The sequence below is a fragment of the Amaranthus tricolor genome, chromosome 3 (genome assembly GCF_026212465.1).
Source record: "Amaranthus tricolor cultivar Red isolate AtriRed21 chromosome 3, ASM2621246v1, whole genome shotgun sequence".
Taxonomy (NCBI): domain Eukaryota; kingdom Viridiplantae; phylum Streptophyta; class Magnoliopsida; order Caryophyllales; family Amaranthaceae; genus Amaranthus; species Amaranthus tricolor.
This window is the reverse complement of record NC_080049.1, coordinates 21,569,192-21,597,062: the sequence shown is the minus strand read 5'-3', so window position 1 is coordinate 21,597,062 and position 27,871 is coordinate 21,569,192. Positions and strand designations below refer to the sequence as shown.

At 29.6% G+C, this 27,871-nt stretch overlaps 1 protein-coding gene and 1 non-coding gene across 3 annotated transcripts; one reads left to right on the top strand and one right to left on the bottom strand.

Moving 5' to 3' along the window:
- Nucleotides 1-7,619: 7,619 nt before the first annotated feature.
- LOC130809534 (U5 spliceosomal RNA) lies at nt 7,620-7,735 on the bottom strand. Its single transcript, XR_009040838.1, has one exon. It is a non-coding gene; the product is annotated as a U5 spliceosomal RNA (small nuclear RNA).
- Nucleotides 7,736-11,315: 3,580 nt separating this feature from the next.
- LOC130809296 (probable WRKY transcription factor 13) lies at nt 11,316-16,689 on the top strand. 2 transcript variants are annotated; one of them, XM_057675012.1, is made up of 3 exons: nt 11,316-11,782; nt 12,439-12,669; nt 16,270-16,689. In XM_057675012.1, exons 1-3 carry the CDS (start codon nt 11,445-11,447, stop codon nt 16,454-16,456), a joined length of 756 nt encoding a protein of 251 aa, XP_057530995.1. In that variant the 5' UTR covers nt 11,316-11,444; the 3' UTR covers nt 16,457-16,689. The 2 variants fall into 2 exon arrangements, with proteins under 2 accessions (XP_057530995.1, XP_057530996.1); XM_057675013.1 differs by having other exon boundaries at nt 11,325-11,782; nt 16,285-16,689.
- Nucleotides 16,690-27,871: the final 11,182 nt, after the last annotated feature.

Genomic DNA, 27,871 nt, shown 5'->3' with positions numbered 1-27,871 from the left:
ACAACACAATAGAAGAAATATGTGGAATAAAAAAATTAAATAAACATGCTATTCGTGTTTATTTAATTTAGAGATTGTATCATTATTCATACACATTTAGTAGAAAGTAATCGATGATAATAGCATATGCTTTTCGTAAGTTAAACAAATACTTAAATGAAACAATCTTATGATGAATGAAACTATTTTTATTGGCTGATCTTATATTTAATTTATTAAAAAGATTATTTGTAATTTTAAAGTGATTAATTAAAAAAATAATTATATAAAGTCGTTTTATGATGAGATGACTTTTCATACAAAACGAGCTCAAGTAATTATTAATATGGAATTGTGACCAGAACATAGATATTTTTTTTTTTTTCACAAATAAGAACTTAGATATTCAATAGTGGTGGGCACATTTATGTTTAGATGAATGTAATTTATTGAAAATTGTAGATAGCCAATGGATACCTAAAAGGTGGAAGGATTAAGATTTTTTTTTTTTTTTTGACAAAATATAAAGTCAATATGCCATAGCTTCACCTCCTGGGCTTATTCTCTTCAATTTATTTTTTAAACTTATTACTTATTAGTCGGTTTTTTGAGAGACCGTCTCTTTGAGAGACGTCTTTCAAGTATAGTCTATTAAAGTTTAATTAAACTAACAAATAATAATGAGTTGATCAAATTAGGGATGGTCTCTCAAAGAGACCGTCTCTCACAAGAATTTCTGATTACTTATACTTATTGAAATTATATGAGATCAAATCAGATCAGATCATCATATCAAATTAGAATTGTTCAGATCAGATTAGAAAATTTTAAATATATCAGACCAGATTAGATTAGATCAGAACACACAACAAAATCTCAGTACAAACTAGTCTAACACGACACCTAAAGTAAAACAAAACAACACAACTTAGGTTGCAGTCCACAAGTCTTCCATCCATCTCAAATCTGCTTTGGACATTCGAGGGTTAAGGCATTGGATACGTCGTGTAACCCCCTGCTTTACCATATTAACCATTCTATCAACTGTGCACATTCCTTGCCTACCAAATATAGTAGATAGTAGACCAGGGTGTTGACTACACGTCTACACCTGTGAGGACTATTATTATTATTATTATTATTATTATTATTTTTATTTTTATTGTTATTGTTTTTGTTGTTGTTGTTGTTGTTGTTATTATTAGTAGTAATATTGTTATTATTATTTTTTTTTTTGGAAAATGAAAAAATTCCATTGCACCAAATCAAGACGAATTATAAAACTGAGACAAGGAAATTATCACCCTCCTTTGAAAACTGTATTAGTATGAAGAAAAAATCACCTTCTAAAAAGGGTTGTTCTAGCTCACTCTTCATGTGCCAAAGAAGGAGGAGAAACCTTCAAGAAAAAACAAAACTATAAAAGATATGAACTACGGAAACAAAAGCCTAAACCAGTCTTCAGGCAGATATTCGCCATTTCACATTATGTCTAAGTCTTTGTAGCACAGCATCAGAATTCAAGAGTACTCAATCTGAAAAGCCAAATTGCTTCATTCTTTGCTCTCCATATATGATAGCATAAACAACATAGACTAGTCACTATCAGAGTCTTTGTCATCTTTGAGACTAGAGCTGTTCAAAAGTGACCCAACTCGAAAACCCAAACCGAAACCGAAAGTAAACCGACCGAAAAATGTGCTCCTTTTTTAGGTTTATCGAACCGACAGTAACCGAACCGAAATTGTACCTAAACCGATTGACAATCGAAAATGGGAAAGCTAAACTCGAGCTGTAACCAATTTTTATAACCGACTCATAACCGTTAACCGAGATTACCCGAACCTAATAATGACCGACCTGAGTCATATCCGACCCGAATCATGCTCGAAACCGAATTCGATCCGGTTAAAACCGACAAAACTCGAACGAATTTTATATCGAACTGCTGTAAACCTGAACCAATTTTTAACATACAAGTATGATAGACTCATTCAATTATCTTATTAGTTAATCTAATAAAGTGTTAGATATTTTAATAAATTAAATTTTATAAATACATGGTTTCATATATTTAGAGTTAATAATCAATGATCAATGTTTGTTTAACTACTTTTGATCGAATTAGATAAAAATTGATAGAATTTTATAATTTTAATTTCTGGTCAAATAAGTAAAAGTAACAAAGTAATAATGATTATTAATTGATTTGCATTTTAACTATTTTTCTTTAAGTAAAGGGAATCTTGTCATCAATTAAAAAATGACTAACAACTTAATCTGATATTGATTCGATTGATAGTAAGAATTACGTAGTCGAATTCTGTTTTTTTTTTAAAAAAAACCCGAACCTGAATTATACCCGACAAAATCGAAGCATTTAGTAACCGATGACAACCCGAGACCGATTGACACTCTACACGAACTTCAACCGACACCGAACCGATGCTAACACGATAGCTTGAATAACCAATTTTCAACCGAACCGTGACTAACCGACTCGACCCGAGTGTGACCCGTTGCAATGCACAGTCGAAAATAACCGAACGACACCCGTCCGAAACCGATCCGATCAACCGAATTGAACACCACTATTTGAGACTTTTCAACTCTTTCTGGCAAGCCTATCTAAGCTAGTATGGAGCTGAATATCCAGCCAGTTAGAGAAACTAGCTTGACGCTAAGAATTGTGTTTTTTTATTAGGGGCCTAAATTTAGAATTAAATCATACCCCAAAATGTTCAGAATTGTTGTGATGGCTTCTTAATTGTGTATTCGCATTTAAATAAAAATTCAAACAACACATCGTCACAAAATCACAAAATATTGATTTAGCCATTTCTTATTTCTGAAATTTGAAATATGGCATGTCACTTTTGATGATTTACTTTGTTTGAAGTTGAAATGTATTTGTTTGTTTGCTAATCAATGTAATTCAATTCAACACGTACTTGACCCAAAGACGTGTTTGTCATCAAAAGTATGAGTGCTCTTTGGTTGGTAAATGGTAATCAACTACAAGTAATAATATTAAGTTTATTTTCCTTGTCATCCTAAATTATTAGAATAACTAAATTTGATTTTGTTTGCTTTACGTAAAAATAAAAAACCCGAAAATTATAAATTTCATTTGCACTTCCCTTTGTATAATTTGAATTAATTTATAATTTTATCCTCTAATTTTCATAATGACCGCATTATAGAGGTTTTTGGTTTCCTCTTGATTTTCTTGGAATTTCAATTTCCTAAGAATTGCATTTTTGCATTTAATGGTTAATTCAATAATCGTTGATTTTTAAGCCAATCTCTACCATCAAAAAATCACAATAAGTGGTTTTTATCATTTAACTACTCGCTTCATCCCACAAGATTTAAAACAAATATACTAAGAGTGATTCTTAAGGAGTATAATAAAAATGTATATTTTATGTTTGAGTAGTAAAATGTTTAGATAAGATAAAACATAAATTAAATATGTGGGTAAGAATCAAAGAAAGAGTATAAGATTTAGCCAAAAAGAGAATATTAGCATTTTTGATAAAAAGGACTAAAATAAAAATTGTTGCAAAATTTAAGGGATATAGAAAGTACATAAATAATTTAGTGCTTTAATTACTATTTGGTAGGGGAGAATCGACCTAAGTTTGGTTTTTGCTCGCCTTTCCTTTTCACTCTGCCTAGAGGTGTTCATTTATGTATCAAATCGATATCAAATCAGATGTTTTGAGTGAGTTAAAACCAAAACTTGTGTATAGGTTAATTTTTACAGCATTGTAAATCCTTTTATTATGTCGGGTTAAAGTCAAATTCGATTAGACAATGTCAAATTAATGTTGAGTTGAATTTATTTTGAACAACTCTACTAGATAAAATGAGTTTATCGATGAGATTACTAAATAAAATGTGATTTAGCGAATCGAATTTTTGGAAAAAATAAATTTGTAGATGAGATTGCTTGATTAAATATTATTTGATTGTAAAATATAAAAGAAAAACAAAATAAGAAAACAAAAGGGATCGAGAAAATGGATGTGCAGATGGGGTAAGAATGAATGTAACATTATGTACTGTGTTTGTTGTTAGACCTGCATATACTTGCTGTAAAGATGATCAAATCGAAGGGTTGAAATAAGCACTATACACATCGTGTGGTGGAAAATTGTCTGTGATTTCTGCCATATCCTCGCATTAACCCTTAGTGGCACACTCACGAGTCACACTGCCATTTTCAGAAATGTGTCTAATTTGGAACTCCTAATTTCTTTTTCTCCAAATATTTTTGTAATTAATTTAATTGTTTAAATGGATTCTGCGCGTATCATGAACGATATTAATATATTTCAAATATATTTATATAATTCAAGTATATAAATTTTAAAGAAGTTAACTATTAGTCTTAAAATTAGATAATATTCAAGATAATATATGAATTACAGCATAAGTTAAAAGATCATGTACTACTATAACAAATTGTAATTTTATGTATTAAAAATATTGTTATTTTTGATATTCAGACAAAAAGACGCTATTAATTACTCCTTCTGTTTCTTAAAGAATTTTCATTTTCTATTTTGAAGTGTTTTATTTGTTGTTTTCATAAGAAATTTTTCTATTTATTCCCTATGTTTCTTAATGTTCTTCCCGTTTAGAATATTTTGTTTTGGAAAGAAATTTGATTAAGATGTTTAAGACATATATAGATTATATAATATATCCATGTGAGATCTCATTAGATTCGTCTTAATGTATACTTTTTAATATATCATAAGACGAGACCATACAATCAACTAATTTATCTGACTTTAAGGTTACAAGTGACCGATCACTATAAGACTATAAGAAGTTATCATTATAAAACCGTAACTCTGTAAGTGATCAATTTAAGTTATAATTAATCATTCCAAGATTCAAAGTGTAAGTTTAAGGTTTAAAATTGTAAATGTATATTAGGCAGCTTAATAGAGCTGGTCTAAAGGCATGCTTGGATTGGGTGTAAATATTTAAGAGGGTAAAAAAAAATCAAAGTAAGAAAACAAAGTTGATAAATGAGAAATTAGTGAAATTTGATTGTTGTAGAGGTGGAAGAATAGTTGCAAAGTAATGAAAAATGAAGGGAACTCTCAATTTTGTGGGGTAAATAGTTATCCTAGGGGAGGGTGGGGGATGTATTACCTCCATAATAGTGGAAATCATCTTTTTTTTCCATCATTATTTTTATTTTATGCTCATTTTACAATTTTCACAACTATCTCAACTACTTTAAATGCATTTATATTTGCTTTCATTTCATTAATTTGACTTTATTTTTCTCCTAAATATTTACACCAATTCTAAGCATGCCCTAATTGTAAAAGATTATCTCGTTTAAGAATTTGATGATATAACTAATAGGTAATGAATTCTACGTTGTCTTATTCGATCAACACATTCTTATTGTCATAGAATAGAATGAGAATGTGACTGCACCTAGGTTAAATCATGACCAAAAATTTCATAAGCCTTCTATACCAAAATTGATGGTTATCTTTATTTTATTTATTTATTTATTTATTTATTTATTTGCAATATTAGTGGTAAATTAGTTATTTGAGCTGAGCTTGTACACAATAAGAAGAGAAACATTACATAGAAAATTGATAAGTGTTTCATTTTAAAATCAATTGGTACTAAGAATATAGTAGACCATCAAGCTTAAATGCTTAATTATATGTTAATCAATCTTTCTAATATCTTGATGTGGGATCACGTGTGGATTATGAAGGTTATTTTTCATCAATTTTAGCCAACATTTGTTCAAATTTTATAATGTTTAAGCTTTGATATAGAATATATAATATCTTTTCGAACTTTAACTAGCAACTCAAGTTTTTGTTAAGTTGGTTTTTTAAAATTTAAAATGTTAATAATAATAATCTACTTAAATTATTAAGTTAGGGAGTACTTTGTGTTAAAAGTAAGTTGACTTGTTGTTAATGCCAGAATATAATACGAAAAGTATGAGATACACACATTTCATGAGCTAGATTTTAAAAATTTGACGATAAGATTACTTTTTGTTGTTTAACTTTATATAGAAAGGCATTTTATTTCTTTTTTTCATCAGCATATCTTTCAACGCATTTTGGTTTTTTTTATTAACATCTTTTGCTCTGTTAGGATTGAAGAAATTATCCTACGCAATTCATATAAAAAGAGAAAAAGGTAACTCATTTACAAGCTCAACAAGGTTTATTTTTAAAACCAATTAGTAGTAATATAATAGTGGGAAATTCTCAAGTTTATAAAGTGATACATTATCATCTTTTTTATCTACAATATGAGACAATTCACATATGAACAATAATAGACTCTTCTAACATCCTCCCATAATTAATTTTTGGGAATTCTACATGGTAAGCACCAAGTATGGCGAAAGGCGATTGGTAGCAATTTTTAAATTTTTTTTCCACAAAATAGCACTCAACTCTTTGAAAAGTCACTACAGTAATATTATGACGCCAAAAACATTATGTTTCCGTTAAGTGGTGAAATGACACAAATACCCTTATTTAATTTCAATAAAAGGCAACATCTCCTTCCTCTTCCTTCAATGTCTTCTTGCTCTTCCATTAATGTTCTTCTTCCAACATAACCATAAACCATGTCCTCAACTTCCATACACTCAAGAATTTCTTCAAGACCTCCATTAATCTTCTTGCTCTTCCATTAATGTTTAGCTGTTTTAATAGTATCTTATTGAAAGAATTTCTTCAAGATAGGATACACCAATGGACTTTGTGCTTGAGAAGACATATGATCCGAAAACTGGAATGGGTATGCCTGACCTGTAAGGTCTCAAAATCTTTTCGTATAACTAGTTCAGCTAGGCGGCTTAAAAGGCAAATGCATTGGCTCTATGACATACTGAATGTAAACATGATTTTTATATGCTGATGGAGTAGCATTTGTATGACCCTTCCTGATGCGTTTATTATTCATGGTTTCAAGTTTTATAAGGTTGGATGTACCTAGAGGTGTTCATTCGGTTGATCGGGTCGGTTTCGGACGGGTGTTATTCGGTTCGGTTGCATTTCGGATCGGTTATTTTTCGGCTGTGTGTTACAACGGGTCACACTCGGGTCGAGTCGGTTAGTCACGGTTCGGTTAGAGATCGGTTATTCAAGCTATCGGGTTAGCATCAGTTCGGTGTCGGTTGAAGTTCGTGTCGAGTGTCAATCGGTCTCGGGTTGTCATCGATTACTAATTGGTTCGGTTTTTTCGGGTACAGATCGGGTTCGAGCTTTATTTTTCGAGTAGTTATCGGTTACGGATAACTATTGATCGGGTCAATATCGAAATAAGTTAATAGTCAGGTTTTTAATTGATGTATGCTCATTTACTTACAAAAAATAATTACCGATTGTTTTATCAGATATTGCAGATAGGGTTGTCAAACAGGTCGGGTTGGGTCATTTTCAGGTTCGGATCATATATAAATGGTCAATAAACCCTTAACCTGAACCTGACCCATTTAATTAATGGGTCAAAAATTAAAACCCCAACCTGATCTGTAGCAGATCGGATCAACCTGCTAATGACCCATTTAACCTACTTTTTTTTTAGGTCATTAAATTCATATATTTCAGGTCATTTGACCCATTTAACCTTAATTAAAGGCCTCCTCCAAAAATAAACGTATGCCACTTAATGCAGCGAGCACACGGTATTCTTTAGTAAAAGGCGAAAGAATAGTTCGCTTTGTGCTCACGGCGTGGCTGCGTAAGTTAGTATGAGATATTTGGAAGTGATTTAAAGGATTTTTCTTTTATTAGTATCTTTCATAGCCGATGTGGGACAACTTCCTTTGTTATTGAAATTCATCTTCAGCTGACAAATCCCTTAGCCGATGTGGGACAACTTCCTTTCTTATTGAAAGTCATCTTCAGCTGACAAATCCCTCAATACATGGTAATTGGTATTATCTTAGTTTTACGAAGTATTTGGCAAATGTTGATCCGTCTTAAATTTAATAAATGGGTTAAACAGGTTTTTTCGGGTTTAAATATTCAACCTGAACCTAACCCATTTAATAAACAGATCAGGTCGGGTTGACCCATTTAATTAATTGGGTCAAAAATCTAAACCCAAACCCGCTAATTTCGAGTCGGTTTCATATCAGGTTAGTAGGGCAGGTCAGCTTTTGCCAGCCCTAGTAGGCAGATCAATTTATTTCAATTAGTTTATATATATATATATATATATATATATATATATATATATATATATATATATATATATATATATATATATATATATATATATATATATATATATATATATATATATATATATATATATATATATATATATATATATATATATATATATATATATATATATATATATATATATATATGTATATATATTCTGTATGCAATCTCTTCTGTATAGAACTTGTGTTCTTCCTTTTTCCGTATTATTAGAAAACTGAAATTGGACTTAATTTGCTAAAATTAGGTGAAAATTTGATTCGGATTTATAACAGTTCGATTTATAATCGGTTTGGGGTTTGTATCAGTTCGGGTTAAAAACAGTTCGATTAATAATCGATCGGGTTTGTATCAGTTCGGGTTAAAAGCAGTTCGATCTTAATCGGTTTTAGTCAGGTTACATTCGGTTACGTGCATAATTCGGGTCGGATTTGACTCGGGTCGATCACTGTTCAGTTCGGGTAACATCGGTTAAGGTTTATATGTCGGTTATAAAATTCGGTTGCAGTTCGAGTTCGGTTTTGCCCTTTTCGGTTATCAAACGGTTCGAGTGAAGTATCGGTTCGGGTAATTGCGGTTCGGTAAACCTAAAAAACTTACATTTTTTCGGGTCGGATAATTTTCGATTCCGGGTCGGGTTTGTTTTGAACAGCTCTAGATGTACCTTGTCTAGATAATACACTAATAATTTTATAGGACTGAATTGTTGCAGAATGGATGATCGGATAGTGTAGTATGCTCAAAATTACCTATCTTGGGTATATGTGTCTTGAATATTCTCTAAAAATTGTGAGAAATAGTGCCCACAATTTTTTGATCAAAACTCACCAAATTTATTAACAGATGGATGATGGATCTTCAATTTAATAGGTACGACCCTTGAGCGTGAAGTAAATGTTACATAAGTGGTTTAATATTCATGTGTCTTGATATTGATTTGCGATATGGATTGTTTAAAATTGATTACTATAGTCGATAAAAACTCGAATGGAACCAATTGGTTCCTTATTCCCTTTTGCTACTTGTGAGTTGGGAATTGAAGCTTAACTTAAAAGTGGAGACTTGAACTTTTATGCAAGCTTGCTCAAGCCAACTTAATTAATCAATTAAAATAACAATTGCTTATTATGTTCCATGTTCATACTTTTTGTGTATGACTTTTGATTATTAAACTTATGTGTTACTCTTTAGTATGATTGAATTAGTTGATATGAAAAACTACAAGTGCATATCAAGTGCCATTTTAACTAACTTATCAATGATTGCACAACACCCTAAGATGACACATTGTTATCATCTTGAGTGTATGAACAGCTGAACATTAATGGAAGAGCAAGAAGATTTATGGAGGTCTTGAAGAAATTCTTGAGTGTATGGAAGTTGAGGACATAGTTTATGGTTATGTTGGAAGAAGAACATTAATGGAAGAGCAAGAAGACATTGAAAGGAAGAGGAAGGAGATGCTGCCTTTTATTGAAATTAAACAAGGGTATTTGTGTCATTTCACCACTTAATGGAAACATAACATTTTTGGCGTCATAATGCTACCGTAGTGACTTTTCAAAGAGTTGAGTGCTATTTTGTGAAAAAAAAATTTAAAAATTGCTACCACTCGTTTTTCGCTATACTTGGTGCTTACCATGTGGAATTTCCCAAATTTTTATCAAACTTTATAAATATTAGGTGTATCAAACTCTTGTAGATAAAGGTTTCCCAAAATTATTTTTAACCAAACATTATAACTTTAGGTGATGAGTTAGATAAAGGAAATATTTACTTTAAGTACGTTTACTAAAACAAATTATTTTTCAATTGTAGTAAATATTATATCTCTTCGATTAAATTTTAAAATCGAATTTCATCTAGCCTTCTTATTTTCTCAGTCTATCCTTTAATTTTAAAAGAATAAAGCATATTATATTGGTTTAATAAAAAGGAAAATGAATAGTGAAAGTGCATTAAGAAAATCTTACTCAAGTAGGGACTAGGGAATAGGAAGTATTGACATAATGCTAGTTAATTCCATACTTCATTAATTTTATATTATATGTTAATTTTAATTATTCAACTATTCGTCATTTGTATTCGTCAACTCGAATAAGTCTCAACTCTCAAGTAGGGCACTGTATCATCTGTTAAAATTTTCAACGCTCCCACTATATTTTTACTTTTGCTGTTCTTAATAAAGATATTAAAATAAAAAAAAAATCAACTAAAAAATATTTAAAAACACTAAAAAGGTGAAAGTGGCAACTAGCTAAGCTAGATAACTGCTCTTTTATATGATGGTAACCTATCAAATCTGCAAAACCATTTTTTTCTTTCATGGCCATATTTATATTTTTTTTTTATCCAATTCATTAAATTTTTGTTCCTCTCAATTTGCTGCACCAAGAGACATAAGCTTAAACAAAAATTAGTCTAAAATGTGAATCAAACCATAGTTATATAGTATTTGGTTTAATTTACAGTTTAAATGGCCTGGTTTGATTTTGTAATATGATTTTCGATATGGTTCTAGTTTTTTTTTTTTTAGATCATACCATACTGAAAACCGTATTATGATCGAAAATAATTGTTTTTTATTTTTTAGATCATACCTAGATATTTTGAGATGTAGTTTTTTATGGTAATATATACTTGAATGATGTTAATATAATCAACTAATAACAAATTATTGTATTTGGTGATTGTAAGTGCGAAATATTTACATAAAAATATATATAAATTTAGAAAAAATTTTAAACCAAAAAATTATAGACCAAACCAGACTACACCATTGTAGATAAAATTGTCCAATCTGGTCTAAAAAAGTTCGAGACAATTTTTTGATATGATCTAATTTTAGTATTATTAAACCAGAACTAACTGAACCGTGTGTACCCATTAAGAGAAGACATACGCAATTAATGGGCAATAAATATTGATGATTGATTGTATTTTTTCGCTTTATTGAATTAACTAAGCGAATTATTATTTAGTGTTTAAGAAAATTTATAATGTGTTAACCATAGGTTAAACAAATGGCATAAATTCTTTTCTTAAAAGCCCCTGAATCAAATTTTGGTGGGGGTCCCTAACTATACTATTTACAATGTCAATTCATAGGATATAAACCTAACTATCTAAGCTCCTTTATTCCCATTTTATTCTACCATCTTCTTCCTCACAAAACAAGAGGTTTTGAGAGAGAAATTAGTTTGGGGATCTCAAGTTATGTTAAACCAAGGTTTAATGGAGGATCATCATCAACTTGGAGGAATGTCAAGCTCTCAAATGATGGGCTTTTATCTAAACTCCACAAATTTAGTTAATTATGCTCCTCTATTTAATCATAATCATAATCATGATCAACAACACCAATATAATGATCTAAAACCCTTTAATACTTTACCTTCTTCATTTGCATTAGATCATGTAACTTCTACTCTTACTCAAGCCCTCCTTTCTTCTACAAATCCCAAGTCTATAGAACAAGATTACTCATCTTCATCTTTTACCAACTTGCCCCCTCTTTTTTCCATCCAAAAACCAACTCCAAATTATAACTTATGGTAAGTATTGTTGATTAGATGTTTACATATCTATGTGCAACAACTCTTCTTTTTAATACTCCATTTGTCTCAAACATATATATATATTACTTTTTTTCTAAATAAAATTGAATCTTATCTCAATTAAATTTTGTATTATATCTCAAAGATATGTATTTGAATAATCCATCTTATCATCATCTGAGTTATATTATCACTTAGCCCTTTCTTTTGTTAAGTAATCAATTCAACTAAAAGTTTAAACTGATAGTTGAGACCTCAAGATATGTTATTTACTCTAACACGCCTTCTAGCCCTTTGAGTTAGAAATATAGATGCAACACAGGCCCTCCTCGTACCTAATGCTAAATATTCTATTTCTAATGATGGATGATTGAAATTTGAATTTGTGACCATCTCTTGTCATGCCGGATTCTGATACCATATCAAGAAATTAGTTCAACCAAAAGTTTAAGCTAATAGTTGAGGCCCCAAAATATGTTAGTAGTATACTCTAACACTCTTTTTTCTAAGCCTACACTGTAAAGAAAAAAATATTTTACCTTTTTATTTATTTGAGTCTAATATTTTAATCAAACAAAACATATATATCTTTAGGACATGCAAAGGGAGTATGATAAATCTAGCTATTGATTTATGAAAACTTTGATTCATAGGTCGTGGGGAGAAGGCAAACAGTTTCAATTAGGAGGAAGCAAGAGAAGTTGTGGTGGAGGAAATTCTGTTCCAGGGGTTTCTACCTTGAAGATGAAGAAGATGAAAGCAAGAAGGAAAGTTAGAGAACCAAGATTTTGCTTCAAAACCATGAGTGATGTGGATGTATTAGATGATGGTTATAAATGGAGGAAGTATGGCCAAAAAGTGGTGAAGAACACCCTTCATCCTAGGTATAGATCAATTATACTATCTAAATTTTAATTAATTTTGTTCTTACAACCTTATTTAATTCCATTCTTCTAGCTTTCACAAAACCATTTCCGACTCTGTCTGTCTTTTGGAATTTGCGTCATAAGAGTTAAAAAATTCTCACATATTTGAATTTTATAATGCAAACTGAAAGGAGTAGAGGAAGTATTTAGTTTAACCTTCTTCATTTGAGTTTGAACAAATAACCAATATGGAACACTAAACAAACAAATTAAGTATTATAACAAATGAGTATATTATATCATAATTTTGCTCTTACATCCTCAATTCATTCCATTCTTCTAGCTTTCACATAGCCCCTCCTACCTTTGTCTTAAGAAAGTATTTATTTTATCCTTCTTCTTTGTGGAACACTTAACAAACAAATTTTTGTATAACTAATGAGCAATCATCTCATAATTACTACACGTTGTCTACTTACGGCCCGTTTGGTACATGGTATTAGAGGGCGGTAATGCTAATAAAATTAAGTAATGAAAATTTTGGTTGTTTGGATGCCTTCAATGGTAATGGATGGTAATAAAATAAGGTAATGAAATTACCAAAAAGGGTCATTTTCATTACCATCAAACAACATGGAATTAGGCGGTAATGGTAATGAAGTATTACTGTGGTAATAAAATAAGGTAATGTTGTTTCGAGCTGAAGAAAAAAAATAATGAAGAAAAAAAAGGTAATGTATGTAATTATCCAAAAAAATATTATTATTAAAAAAAGAATCATTAGAGGGAATAATTTAGATACAATAATGCTTTTAGATACAAATATACAATAATGAAACTAAGAGTCATTACCATTTTTTATTACTAACAACCAAATGCAATCAATGAATATTATCTTCCATTAACATTCTTTAGTCATGCACACAAAACAAAAGAATTTTCATTACCAATTCTCATATCCATTCCTTCATTACTATTGCCATTACAACATTTCATTCTCATTACTTCATTACCATCAACCAAACGGGCCGTTAGTGTATGTAGCTCACAAACATGCATGCATGCCCAATAAATGATCTCTCTTTTTACATCTCATTAATTATTGTTGTGTCTTTAATAGGAAAAATGGTAATAATCTTAATTTAGCTTTGCTTGGTTTGAAGGGCTAAAAACAAGGAATCATAATATTAAATAGCTAATAAAAGACTAATCATATTATATGTCCTAGATAAATTGAGACAATATCTTAGATTAATCATATTAATATATGATCCTAAGCTAGATAAATTGAGACAATATCTAAGAAGGGGAAAAGGATTTAATTATTATGGATTTAGAAAGACATAAATGATCGTAAATATAATTATTATTTGTTGATAGATCCCAAAAAATATATGTAGAGAAACAATTCAATAATCATTCCTCCTCATTAAGCCAAAAAAAATAGTTGTTGGGGGACCTTTTGCATAAGGGTAAAAGTGATAAGGGGTGGACCTTAGCTAATCATACTACATTTTAGTCCACCAAAATGAAAAAAGTAAACGTTATATTATGATCAAATTCATATTCTTTTAAAGATTTGAAAAGAATCATGATGATATTGTATTACATACTCTTTTTCAAGGTACTACACATCTTTTTATAGATACATATATATTTAACTTCTAAAATTTTTTAAAATTAATAGAAAAGAGGAAATAATTCACTATTTTCTTTATTGTGATTTGTGATGATAGAAAATATCAATATATGTTACTTGTAAAATTATAAAGATGGAGTAGATTTTTTATAGGTATTAGATTTTGTAATTACATATGTTATTAGGAGCTATATTATATCCTTTTGTAGTAATGTCTTTTTTAGTAATATTGAACAATTAGTGGTTTCAATTTCCTTCCAATCACATTTCAGATCAGATAGAAGATAATTTGCATGTTATTAGCTAAGGGTATGTTTGGCGTAACTATTGGAAATCAATTTTTGTTTTCTAAAAGTAAATTCTCTAGAAATACTTTTTAGAAACAGATGTGTTTGGCCTCTTATTTTTAAAAGAGTTTTCTGGGAAACAAAAGCAATTTGTATGTTTGGCTTTTTTTTTTCTTTCTATGTTTGTTTGAAGTTAGTGTTGTTATATGATGAAAAAACATATAGCATACATTAAAAAATGGTCGAATTAAGTCACAAAGCATCGATTTTAAGAAAAACACCCAAAAATATATAGTATACTCTAAAAAAGAATAATCACTATGATGTTAGAAAAAAAAATTCAAATACACTAACGTAATTGAAAATAAAAATAAAAATAAATTCCAAATTTGACAATTTACCTATATAGAAAAACATATTTAAATGTGTTAATAAATTTAAAGATAAAACATATATGAAATTTTAATGTAATTTGATCGCATAATATTCAATAAGCGTAGAATTACTTAAAATAATTGGGATGTTGGTTGTGATAACAAATTAATAATTATGCAATGAAGTAGAAAATTTTAAATTTTGGAGGAAGATATGTGGAAAGAAAAAAAAAGTAATGAAAAAGTTTTCTTAGTTAATTGGAGGAAATATAGGAATTTTTTTAACATAAAATGAGAAAAATATAAAACTCTTTGAGAAGTTGGGAGAAGAAGTTACAATTTGTAGTTTCTCTTTTTGACCCTTGTAGAAGTTATTTTTAATTTTTTTAAAAAATTGTTTCAACTTCTCAGAAATACAGTATTTGGCTAAAATTTAGCTTTTTTGTTGCAGAAATTGTTGTAAAAAACTTGACCAAATACTATTTTTTTTAATTAAGTTGGAACTTTTTTGTATTGGGTCATATAATATGTTTTAATAATTAAATTTGTTATAGTTGCCAGAATTTTTAAATCTTTTATAGTAACATATTTTTTAACTTTTCCTTTAAGAAGGTGTTATTTGTTACTCCTTCTTTTTCGAAGATTTAGCTTTAGTTTTTAGTTTGTTTTATAAAATTTGTTTCGATTTTATTTAATTTAATTTATATTTTTATCTGATCTACATATTTTTCACCTTTCTACACAATATATTTTTTTAATCACATATACTCATTTTTCTTGATTTTCTCCTTAATTGTACTTTGGGCTAGAACAAAGGGAGTACAAAATTATTTCATATGTCATGTAGGCTGATAAATTTTGAAGATGGTTAATTAATGGCTAGAACGAATAGAATGGAATAAATACTGTTTTCTATATGTGTGTTGAATCAAGGACAAACAATCTTTTGTCTTATACTTCCTCTGTTTTGAAATAGTTGCTACATTACGACTACGGGTACTATCCATTGTTCAAGCTTATTTTATATATTACGGTTAATAAGTAAGAAAATGTATTGTCAAGTGGGATTTTGTTTGAATCCATTAATCACATACTTTCATAATATCAACTTTTTATAATTTTTAAATTTGCATAATTTAATATACAAAAGTTCAAAATAACACATTAAATTGCATAAAAAGTCGAATGTAGTAAGTATAGTGAACAAATTAAGTATATTATACCATTTGAAACAATTGAATAGAGTTTTTAATGGTGTCATGGAAGGCTCGAACCTAGACTCCTCTGAATAATGTGATGATTAGTGATACTTAAACAGTGTTTGGAAATGCAGGAGTTATTACAGATGCACACAGGACAATTGCAGGGTAAAGAAAAGAGTGGAAAGACTAGCTGAAGATCCAAGAATGGTAATCACAACTTATGAAGGAAGACACATTCATACTCCCTCTAATGACGATGATTCACATGGTGGACAACCTCAGCTTAATAATTTCTTTTGGTGATTAAATAGTAATTAATCATGATTAACCTTTGTAATTTAGTAAACTAATATTTGCTTTATTGCTTACTCATATTATGCTGGTGCTAGTTTTTATATAGCATGCCAAATCATGTACGGAGTATAAACTATCAAACATGTTATAATTTGTGTATAAAAGTATATTACAATTACTTTACAAGTATACGTAGGTTTTGCTCTGTTTTGCATGTTATTGTATGTGGCCTTGTCTATTATGGGATTGGTTAGTAATTAAACACTTGTATAATTTGATTATTAGTACCGTAGTTTCTTCAGTTAGTGACGTTACTAGTACAACAAAATGCTTTTTTTTTATTTTTTTTTAATTATCAACGGTACCTCTAAGTTTTTGCACTTTATCAATGGTACCCCTATGTTTTTTCAATTATTAATGGAATCCTCGTGTTATTGAACGCTTTACAACCGTAATCTTTTCTAATTTTTTCCATCCAAAATCGTCCAAAACCATTACTTTTTTTCTTTTTCTTTTATTTTTTTTATGTTTTGGACGGAAAAAATTTAAAAATGCTACAGTTGTAAAACGTTCAATGACACGAGGGTACAATTAATAATCGAAAAAACTTAAAAGTATCATTGATAAAATGCAAAAACTTAAAGGTACCGTTGATAATTATTATTTTTTTTTTTAGCAAGTACTCTTGAATTTGTTACGAGACTCCATTGCTTTTCTTGTGGAGTTAATATCAATATATGTTGATTGCTATGTGACAAATACAATTATGACCATAGATGCTAAACTTTCAATGGGATACATCCATCTATATTAAGATTGGCTCTCGCTCAAAGCTTTGCTTCTTTATATATATGTATAATAATTGCTCCCTTTATTTCTTAATAAAGTTTCCATAAAAAATATTCACGAAAATTAAGAAAAATGGAATCGTTTAGATAGTGAATATATTATTTTATTGAATAATAAATTTGTTGGGCGGAAAGTGGATACCATAAAATTAAAAAATTATTTAAAAAAGTTAGTGGAAAAGATATAGGGACCAAAACTAATAAAAAAATATTTTTGTAAAGTTAGTGGAACACATGTGGGGTTCATAAGAAATATAAAAATATTAAATGAAGTTAGTGGAAGATATGTATAAACCATAAACATTATTAAAATATTAATATGGGGGATAAAAAAAAGGTTATTTTTATCTAAAATTTATGATATAAGTAGAAAGATTTTTTATGGGAACAAGAAATGAAAACTTTATTAAGAAACGAAGGGAATAGATGAACTATAAAAGAAAAAGAAGCTTAGAAGAAATATTGACACAATATGATCATCACTACTCGCTACATTATTTTCAAATTTATCGAGTTTCTCTACCGTTAACTCTCTCGCACATAGTTCCTTAAAAAATCATAATAAAGCAAATTTAAGGTAATAGAAAGTAAATATTGTATTAAAATGTGACAATTTTTGGTTTTTGCATTGAACTACTTATGCTCCTTCAAATCAACACAAAGCCACATAATGTTTTTAGTCTACACTTAGATTTAAAATTATACTTAGATTTAAAATAAAAATGTTTTTATTTTGTAATGTTATATTCTTATCCTTTAAACGTAAAGTTCGACACTTCTCACATTCATCTAAATTTTTCTTTTCATCTTATATAAAAGAAAACTATTTGGACAATTATAAATTTTTTCATATTAAAGAACAAAATCATTATTTCATTGTTTACAATTGTTCTCCATGATGAGATAAACAAACTTATATTAGGAAAGACACTTGTTAGCAACTTCAAAAACACATGAAATGACTTAATTAACAAACAATGCATGAATTTTTCTAATGAAATAAGTGTAAATAAAAGTTAAATTTATTGGCTAAATTTGATAGGGGTTCTTTGGGCCTAAACTTGGCTCGAATAAGTACCATTTTGAATTTTTTTTTTTTTTTTTTTTTTTTTTTTGACTAGGCTCTTCAAAGCTTCACTAACATGAGCCCCTAAGGTTAGCGAGCAGCGTATATGCTAAATTTGCTCAATTTGTGCTCAATTTGACAAGTTAAACCTGAAATGCAATGAATACACAAAAACACACAAACCTAAGTGAGATATTCTAATATGTCTTACTTCAATCATAGTTTCAATAATTTTTGCATATATCTAACTGATCATTTATTTTATATTAGTAAATACTAACTTAATTTTCGGTATAAATGCATGTAGTACAATTTAATTATTACTAATTACTATTCACTTTTTATAAACAAACAAAATTATTTAATTAGTCATTGTGATAGATATATGTCATTAAATATTTTATCTGAAGATATATTTATAATGAAAAATATATTTATGTTTATTATAAAGAAAATCATTATTGTTGTTGGGGATTATAAATCCTAGAAAATCAGGGTAGACAATTAGCTATTTTGCATTATTGAGGAAAAGAAACAAGATAATAAATAGAATGTTAGATTGTGATCAGATTTTCAAACATGCAATCCAAAGTAAATCATGGTGGGGATAATGATTTTAGCTCATTTTTGTCATCTAAATTTTAAAATAGGTTATAATACTAAAAATATTTAACCATAGAGATTTATGAACCAGGATATTTTAAACTTTTTTTTTCTTCTAGAACAAGTTTGTACATCTAAGCCAAAATATTCCATCTATGCATGAGATGGAGTAAAATATAACCCTATTTTGTGGTATTTGATAGAAGTTTTTCGATTAGATTAAAAGGTAACTTTTATCGAGTTACAGTTCGACCTGTCAAGTTGTAGGGACGGAGTGTTGACCAGTTAAGAGGATATAGGAGCGTAAGATGGAAGAAATAGGGAAATGAATATTAAGGTGGATGTGTGGAACCACTAGGTTGGATAAGATTTGGAACCAACTTTTGAGACAAACAAAGAGTCGTATCCATTTCTACAAAGTTGCATGAATATAAATTAAAATGGTTTGGGCATGTGCAAATAAAGACCATTAGCACACTTATGAAAAGGCTAAAATCATCATGACCGATGATAAGAGAAGTCGTGGTAAGCCTAAGAAAACGTAGGAGGAACACATAAAAAACAACATGGACGAGTTGCACTTATTTGAAGAGTTGACTGGAAATAAAATTAGATAAAGACACATAATTTGTGACCTAGACCATCTCAACAAATACTAGTTATGGCTAATGGTGCATTAAGATTAACTTTGATTGTATATTAGGGGGTGTTTGGTATGTCAAAAATTAGGGTAGGAAATGGATTCAAAAAACATAATCCATTACATTGTGTTTGTTTACTCAAAAAGGTAATGATATCCGTTAAATAGAGGTAACCATTACCTTTACTTTTGTTACCAACCCTCTACCACCGATAACGTTAATAAGAGGAAATTTTAGGAAAAAAATGAAAAAAAAAAAAAGCTAATTGAATTGATTTATGGTGAAGGATTGCAGTGGCTTATGTAGTTTAGGAATGGTGGAGGTTCAGGAAAATATGGTATTGAGACAATGATAGGGATGATGCATTTCAGCATTTACCTTCTTTTTTATTTTTATTCCCTTACATCTTTTTGTACCAAACAAAAATTAACAATAACACTTAACAATACCTTACTCCTCGTAACACATTCCATTTCCATTACATTTCCACTTTTTATACCAAACACCACCTTAGTGTTTGTATTGGGCTTATTTTGATGTAATTTTTTTAATTAAAAATGTTATGTTCAATGTATGTTTAATTCATAATTGTTCGATGTAGATATTTTTATTTATATGGTTATAAGTGATCACATTAAAATTATAAGTATACATTAACTCGGCTCAATATAATTTACGTAAAATCATGCCAAATAAAAACTTTTGATTAAATTATAGGTAATCAAGATTCAAAAGTAATCTACGAACTGAATTTCAGCCCAAAAGTTTTATTGATTAAACCCGCCCAAACAAGTTCTTACAAGAAAAAATGGTTGTAAATATGAGGTTCGGTCAAAAAGCCCGTGGGCTTCACCTAAATAGATAATCCTCTTCTTTTCTTAATTTACTAGGTTCTTTCAAAATTTAGGCAAAGCTTAATATTAACAGCCCGTATTATATGAGACCGTCTCACCATGAGACGAGTCCATATAAGTAAGTCCATTTCTCTAATTGATCTTTTTGAAATTATAAGTGATCACTTTAAGCTATAAGTGATAACTTTAAGACTATAAAAGTCTATCACTTTAAAAATAAATGTATATTGAGCCAACCCAATTAAAATGGTCTCGCCGTGAGACTATCTCATATGAAAATTTGCGTAATATTACAAGGGACAAACATATTGGAAGAAATTAGTCCAGACATAAAACCAGGCCCAATCTGGCTTGTAGGCAATAGTTAATTCTGTAACTCTTTTGAAAAATCGTCTTTTTAAGAGATGTCTCTCAAAAGGCTTAGCCCACAAAAATTAATTAATTAAAAATGCTAATTAATTGTCTTTTAAACATTATGATTTTCTTCTTTATCTATCTAAATATCCATTTTCTAATCAGTGAAGGATTCAGTGCTAGAATTTGATGGATTTACATCTCAAAATCAATCCAAAAACTACATATACAATAACTTGAATGTTTTTTCGATTCATGATAAATATTTTTTTTAAATATATGCACTTTAAAACGATGTTGCGTCAAAAACGATCATGGGGCTATATGTGCAATTTAATCTTGATGCAATTGGGTACATGAGTAAATCATATATGTATTTTTATGTTGAACTCGTATGAATTTGTGTCACGACTTGGCTCATAATGTAACCAGTTTTGCTCCTTTGCTGATCTAATTTTGGGCTAAATGGTTGTTGGGATGAGTTATCTCACATCGATAAATTGAAAATGGTGTGTACGCTTTATAAGCTATTAGAGACCTTCTTCTCATTGCCATATGGTTTTGGGATGGTATATATCTCCTTGGCTTATGAAGTGTGTGCACTTGTGTTCCCCCGTTAATATGTTGGCATTCACAATAAGTCCAGCCTAATTTAACAATGGTCTCGCAATTTTGATCTGAGATGCTCATGGCTTTGGAGAAAAAGAGATTCAGGACATATTTGAGATAAAGTAGGTATTTCGGTGTATATAAAGTGGGTATTTGAGATACATCAAGTAGGTATATAGGATATATCAAGTAGGTATTTAAGATATACCAGTATATATTTAAGGTTGTCAAGTAACAGTTTGATCAGGTATATCAAATAGGGGTTTGAGATATACCAAGTACGTATTAGGGGTTGTCTAGTTAAGGTATACAAAGTAGGTATTTAGGATACTATGTAGGTATTTTGGGTATACTAAGTCGGTTTTTGAGATATGCCAGATAGGAATTTGAGATATTTCAAGTATTTATATGGATCATACCAAGTTGATATTTGTAGCTTGCCCAACTACATGTTTGAGGTATATTAATTATGTGTTTGGGTAAGTTAAGTAGAGTTTTGGGGTATGTCAAGTAATTTTTTGAGGTTTGTCAAATAGGTGGTTGAGGCATATCAAATAGATGTTTGTTGTATGTCAAGTAAGTGTTTGAGGTATGTCAACAAGTTGAAGAGAAGGAGGTTAATGTATGTTGTTTTGTTTATAAGAATCAAATGATTAAATGTCATTGTAGCCTTTCAAAACGAGGAAAAGAAGGAAAAAGAAATAAAAAGAAGGTTGTTAAAAGGCCAACAATAGTGCATAAAAATGTCAACGTCATTGTTCCAAATGACAACTATAACATTCAAAAAATAAAACACACCAACTTAAACTAGTTAAATTACCAACTTTGCATGTTAAAATATCAACTTAAAATATTTAAAATGCCAACTTAAGCATGCTAATATGTCAACTACAAAATGTCAAAACAAACTCAAGCCAGTTAATTAATGGAATTTGCAAAAATATACTTAATTGTGAATTTAATAGTGAATTTAAATTGGAGAAGAAGGATAGTCATAAGTGTTGGGTTTTTGGGTCCCTTCCTATGTGGAGAAACCCATTTTATGTTAAGCCCAAATGTCCTCTTATTTTCTAACCCATGTGGGGTCAAGTGTTTAGCTTCCTTGAGAAGCTTAGGGCTTTTTTATATACTTTGGTCTTCTATCATAAGATATATATATCATTCTTTTGAAACAGTGAAAAGGTGTGAGAAACACAAAGGTGAGAAGACAATCCCGTATAATCCCTGGCAGCCTCCACGAAATTGTCATTTCCGAAGTTTCAACCGTTGGATGGTCCTATAATTTTACCAGCTTGTTGGGGACACATAGGGCTTCATTTTGGACGGTTGGATCATCGTTTTGAGCTTTGGTTCGTGGATTATAGCTTCTGGTCAGAAGCTGATGTTTTGGTGATTTCCTTCCTCTTTGTTTCTCTATTGTTGATTATTATGGTTGTTTGTTCTTGGATAGTTTTGAGGACCCTTTGGAGAACTTTGGATTGGTTTGTGTAACCTCCTTTTCATCATAATAAGAGAAGTTTGGGTGGACTCCTAAAGTCCCGTGGTTTTTTACTCTTCACACCGAAGAGGTTTTCCACGTAAAAATCTTGTGTCTTTGCTCTTGATTATTACTTGCTATTGTCTTGTTTACTTGTTGATGTCATTGTGGTTTATTGGTGATATTTGAGTGTGTTGGATTGGTGTTTTAGTGAATTAATTTGTCCGGGCAATTTCCGCTATTTGTGTGTTATCAATTTGTGTAATTGGTAGCTCTTGGAGGTGTTCTTACCTTATCAACTGGTATCATAGCCGGATTAATTGTTAATTCTCTAAATGGATGGTAATCTCAACACTAGTAGGATGATTAGTTTAAATGGGACTAATTATCATTTGTGGAAACGGAAGATGAAAGACTTGTTGTATGTTAAAAGTTGGCATCTACCTGTTTTTACCACTCAAAAACCGGATGGCAAAAGTGAAGAACAATGGGAATTTGAGCATGAGCAAGTTTGTGGGTTTATTCGTCAATGGGTTGATGATAATGTTTTGAATCACATTAATGAAGAAGTTAATGCTAGAACCTTGTGGCAAAAACTTGAGTCGCTTTATGCTAGCAAGTCTGGAAATAATAAGTTGTTCTTGATCAAGCAATTGATGAACTTAAAGTATAATGAGAACAAGGCTCTTTCTGATCACTTGAGTGATTTTCATGGTATTACTCAACAATTGTCGGCCATGGAAATCAAGTTTGATGATGAAGTTCAGGGACTTTTGTTACTTAGTACTCTTCCTGATTCTTGGGATACTTTTAGAATGACACTTTGTAATGGAGCTCCTTCCGGGAAGGTTACTTTAGACTTCGTTAAAGTTGGCATCTTGAATGAAGAAATGCGAAAGAAGTCTCATGGTGTGTCATCTTCACAACCCGAGAAAGCTTATGTTGCAGAAAATAGGGGGAGAAATAATAGTAGAGCTTCAAATGATAGAGGTTCTAGTAGGAGCAAGTCCCGTGGAAAATTCAAGAACATAAAATGCAACTATTGTGATAAAATGGGTCACATTCAAAAATTTTGCTACAAGTGGAAAAGAGATAACAAGGGAGGCAAAGGCAAACATGTGAATTATCATGATAAGAAAGATGATGATAAGGATGATCAAGCAGCAACCGCAACTACCAGTGATCTTGTCATTGTTTATGATGGAGATGTTGTTAATTTAGCTAGTTGCGAAACTAGTTGGGTAGTTGATAGTGGAGCCTCACGACATGTGACATCAAAGAAAGAGTTCTTTACCACTTATACACCTGGAGATTTTGGGGTATTGAAGATGGGTAATGATGGCTTGACTCAAGTTGTTGGTGTTGGAGATATTTGCTTGGTAACTGATAGTGGTGCTAAGCTTCTACTCAAGGATGTTAGGCATGTTCCTGAAATTAGGTTGAATTTGATCTCCACTAGTAAGCTTGATGATATTGTTACATTTAATGGATGGTTTGTACATAAATGAAATATTCAAATGTCATAGTACTTTTTTTTACTCCATTGTCCAATTGAATTTGAAGTATTTTTCATTTTGATACGTCTCACTTAATTTGAATCATTTTTATTTTTTGACGATGACCCACCACTTTATTTTAGTCTCATCCATATTTTTTAATGTACTTTTAATTTCATCCAGACAATTAATTCTCTCTATTTTTTTATTACCACTTTCTTAAAAAATTATTCTCTATTTTTCTTTGATGCAAAATTAAATTGAACAGATAAGTAATTTACAAATCAATCCTTTTTAATTTAGATAAGCTACTCTCTTTATTTCTTAAAGTTATTTCCATAATTAATGTTTATGGGATTAAGAAAATTGGAGTCTAAAATGTTGGATATATATTTTAGAATTAATTGTGAATTACAGTCTCAATGTTTACTGCTTTTACGAATTACAGCCTTAATGTTTTTTTGGGGAATTATAGCCTCCAAAGCAGCCTTTTGACCAGTATTCAAGCTAAGTGACGGGTTCCGTACAATTTTAACCGTTGACCACACTTTTTATTTTTGACTTTCATTTTTTTTTGTTTTAATTTTTTTTTTTGTGAGCTTAATTTATTTTTTTCTCATCACTTCCTTCTTCCCCTAACATTGATAAAACTCCATTAATGAAACTCCATCAAGCTGAAATCTAAGATTAGAAATTTCTCTGCTTTTCAGAACGATGCCATTTAATTTCTTCTTTCATTCTTAATGTCTGCATCTCTTTTCATTCTCATTGTCTGCATCTCTTTCCTTTCCTTCTTAATGAATTACTATCTTCCTCCCTAAATCAGGGCATAGTCCTAGCTATTGAAGATGACAATCAACGATCCTTTATTTTTAGACTTAAACCCCAAATTTACCTCCTAATGATACCCAAGTCCTAGATTTAAACCCTCATCATCGTCTTCCTCTTCTGCTCCGAATTTTGGGTCATTACCCATTAATATTTGTAAGAGATCTCTTGGGTATTTGCTAATTTCAAACGAAAGATTTTTCATTTTTGAGTTTTGTTGCAGACTATTTAATTTCAAACCCAAAATTAAAAATTGAATCTTTGGCTGCAACATTTTTGGCTTTTGTGGCAGATTATGAAGAAACCCAAAATGATCAAGTTAATGGACACTCAATAGCAATATAATACCTTTTATAATTGAAAAGAGTAAGAACTGAACTTTCTGAAAGAAATTAAAAGATTAATGGAAGAAGAAGGAAAGAGGAGAGAGGAAGGTGATTGAATCGACACTCAGGAAATGGATCAGTATTGTTCCAATTATTATCAAAATCAGACAAGGCACCACTGTCTTTGGAATTACCGAGATTCAAACTAACCCCCTACAAGTGTCCATTTACATCAAGAAACAAACTAACCCCAAAATTATAACCCAGTTGATCAAGATATCTAATAAACCTGAAAGTTGCGAAATTGTAGGCTTGAACATTTTATGGATGAAGGAGAAGAAGGAGAGAGGAAGGTGGTTGGGATTGAGGAGCAGAAGGAGGAGGGGTTTTGGATTTAAGCTTGATGGAGTTTTATTAATGGAGTTTTATCAATGTTAGGGGAAGAAGGAAGTAATGAGAAAAAAAAAAAAATTAAAACTCACAAAAAAAGAAAATTAAAACCAAAAAAAGTGAAAGTCAAAGCAAAAAGTGTGGTTAACGGTTAAAATTATACAGAACCGGTCACTTGGCTTGAATACTGGTCAAAAGACTACTTTGGAAGTTGTAAATCGCAAAAAAAAATTCAAGGCTATAATTTGCAAAAGTATGAAACATTAAAGCAGTAATTCACAATTAATTCATATTTTATAAAATAATAAATTTAATGAAAAAAGAATGGAGCCATAGCTCTTAAAAAAAAACTACTAAGATAAAAAGTTAATAGAAAAATATGAGGATCATGACAATTTTAAAGAACATATGAAGTTGTTCTATCCCAAACCACCATATGTCCATATCTTATAAAATTATGATCTCTTCATCTCAATTGATTTACAATATAGCTCAAATCAATAAGTAAGATAAATAAAGAGGATTAGATCAAAAGATAAATTAAATTTATAGTTGATATTAAATAAAATTTGGTGGGAACGTTATCAAAACTTTAAAGTGTGCAAAATAAGTGAGATAATCTCTAATAGAAATTGAGAGTAAATAACTAAATAAAATATAGAGGATGAATTTTAATATTATTAGCTAAAATTTTTTCCTCATACTTAATGGAAGTAATATTATAATAATAATAAAACCAAATAGAATTTTGGTTTTTTTAAAAAAATAAATTTAAAATACAAATAATCATTTTAAATTATTGTCAATTGCATTTTGTCATTATCATTTTAACCATTAACAAATAACATGTTTTTTCATAATTATTATAATTTATTTAAATTTTATATAATAATCTTTTTACAATATATCGGTGCTTGGCACAGGTTTTTCTCTAGCATCCAAGTATCCTTAAAAATACTACTACTATTAAAAAGGTTTGTCAATCACAAAATACTTTTTTTACCTAAACAACCCTACACCTTAATAGGAATATAATTTGACTGACAGCCTTGGCTCTTCCAATTTTCATGAGAACTTTAATTGTACTTAAATTTTTTATTTGTAATCAAAATACCAGGTTTTATTGTTTTTTATTTTTCTCTTATTTAAAGCAACTGTACACCCTTCGTCATTTAATTTTCCGGGTGCTATACATTAATTTTTTTTTGTATTTTGTATTTGTATTTATTTTGAATTTTTTTCCTTACAATTTATTATAGTTTGTCCAAGCCAAGGATTTATGATTCTTTGGTTTTCGATTATAATGGACTATATTAAAATGACTCATTAAATCATGTGCACTTTTTATTTATATGAAGTTGCATGTGATGTTTGCTATTACCGGTTAATCTGAAAAGACTTTTGTGTTAGTGTAAACACGATAAGGGTAAGGTTGCGTATGTCTAACCCCTTAAAGCCGACGCTATGTTGGAGCCAATTAAAGACATAGGGATAATATAATGTAATGTACTAATTTGATTCAGAAGTAAAATATCAAATATATAAAGGTCTTATATAATTTTGCTTTGTATAATTCTAAATTTTTGTTCATGGGAACCTTTTTTTATTTTTTGCCGGGTGGATACTATTGATGAATATTCCTATGGTGTTTTTTTATGGGATATATATCAATTGCAAATAGTAAATCAAAACATATTTTAAATTTTGAATTATATAGACATCAGTTTTGTAATCTACTAAAATTTTGAAATTTATCCCAAATCACGTGTAAAAATATATTATAAATTTTTATCTTTTGTTATAAAATTTTATAGTTAACTTTTAATATATATATTTTTCTCATTATTAAATGTCCAAAAGGCGTTTGTTAGAATTAAAGGAATTCACTTACCATACTCACTCCTTGGTTGTTTGAAAACTCTGATGTTGAAA

Coding starts and splice junctions, on each gene's coding strand:
- LOC130809296 (XM_057675012.1), top strand. CDS start 11,445: ATGTTAAACCAAGGTTTAATGGAGGATCATCATCAACTTGGAGGAATG. Junction 11,783..12,438: donor ACTCCAAATTATAACTTATG/GTAAGTATTGTT, acceptor TTTGATTCATAG/GTCGTGGGGAGAAGGCAAAC. Junction 12,670..16,269: donor AAGAACACCCTTCATCCTAG/GTATAGATCAAT, acceptor ATACTTAAACAG/TGTTTGGAAATGCAGGAGTT.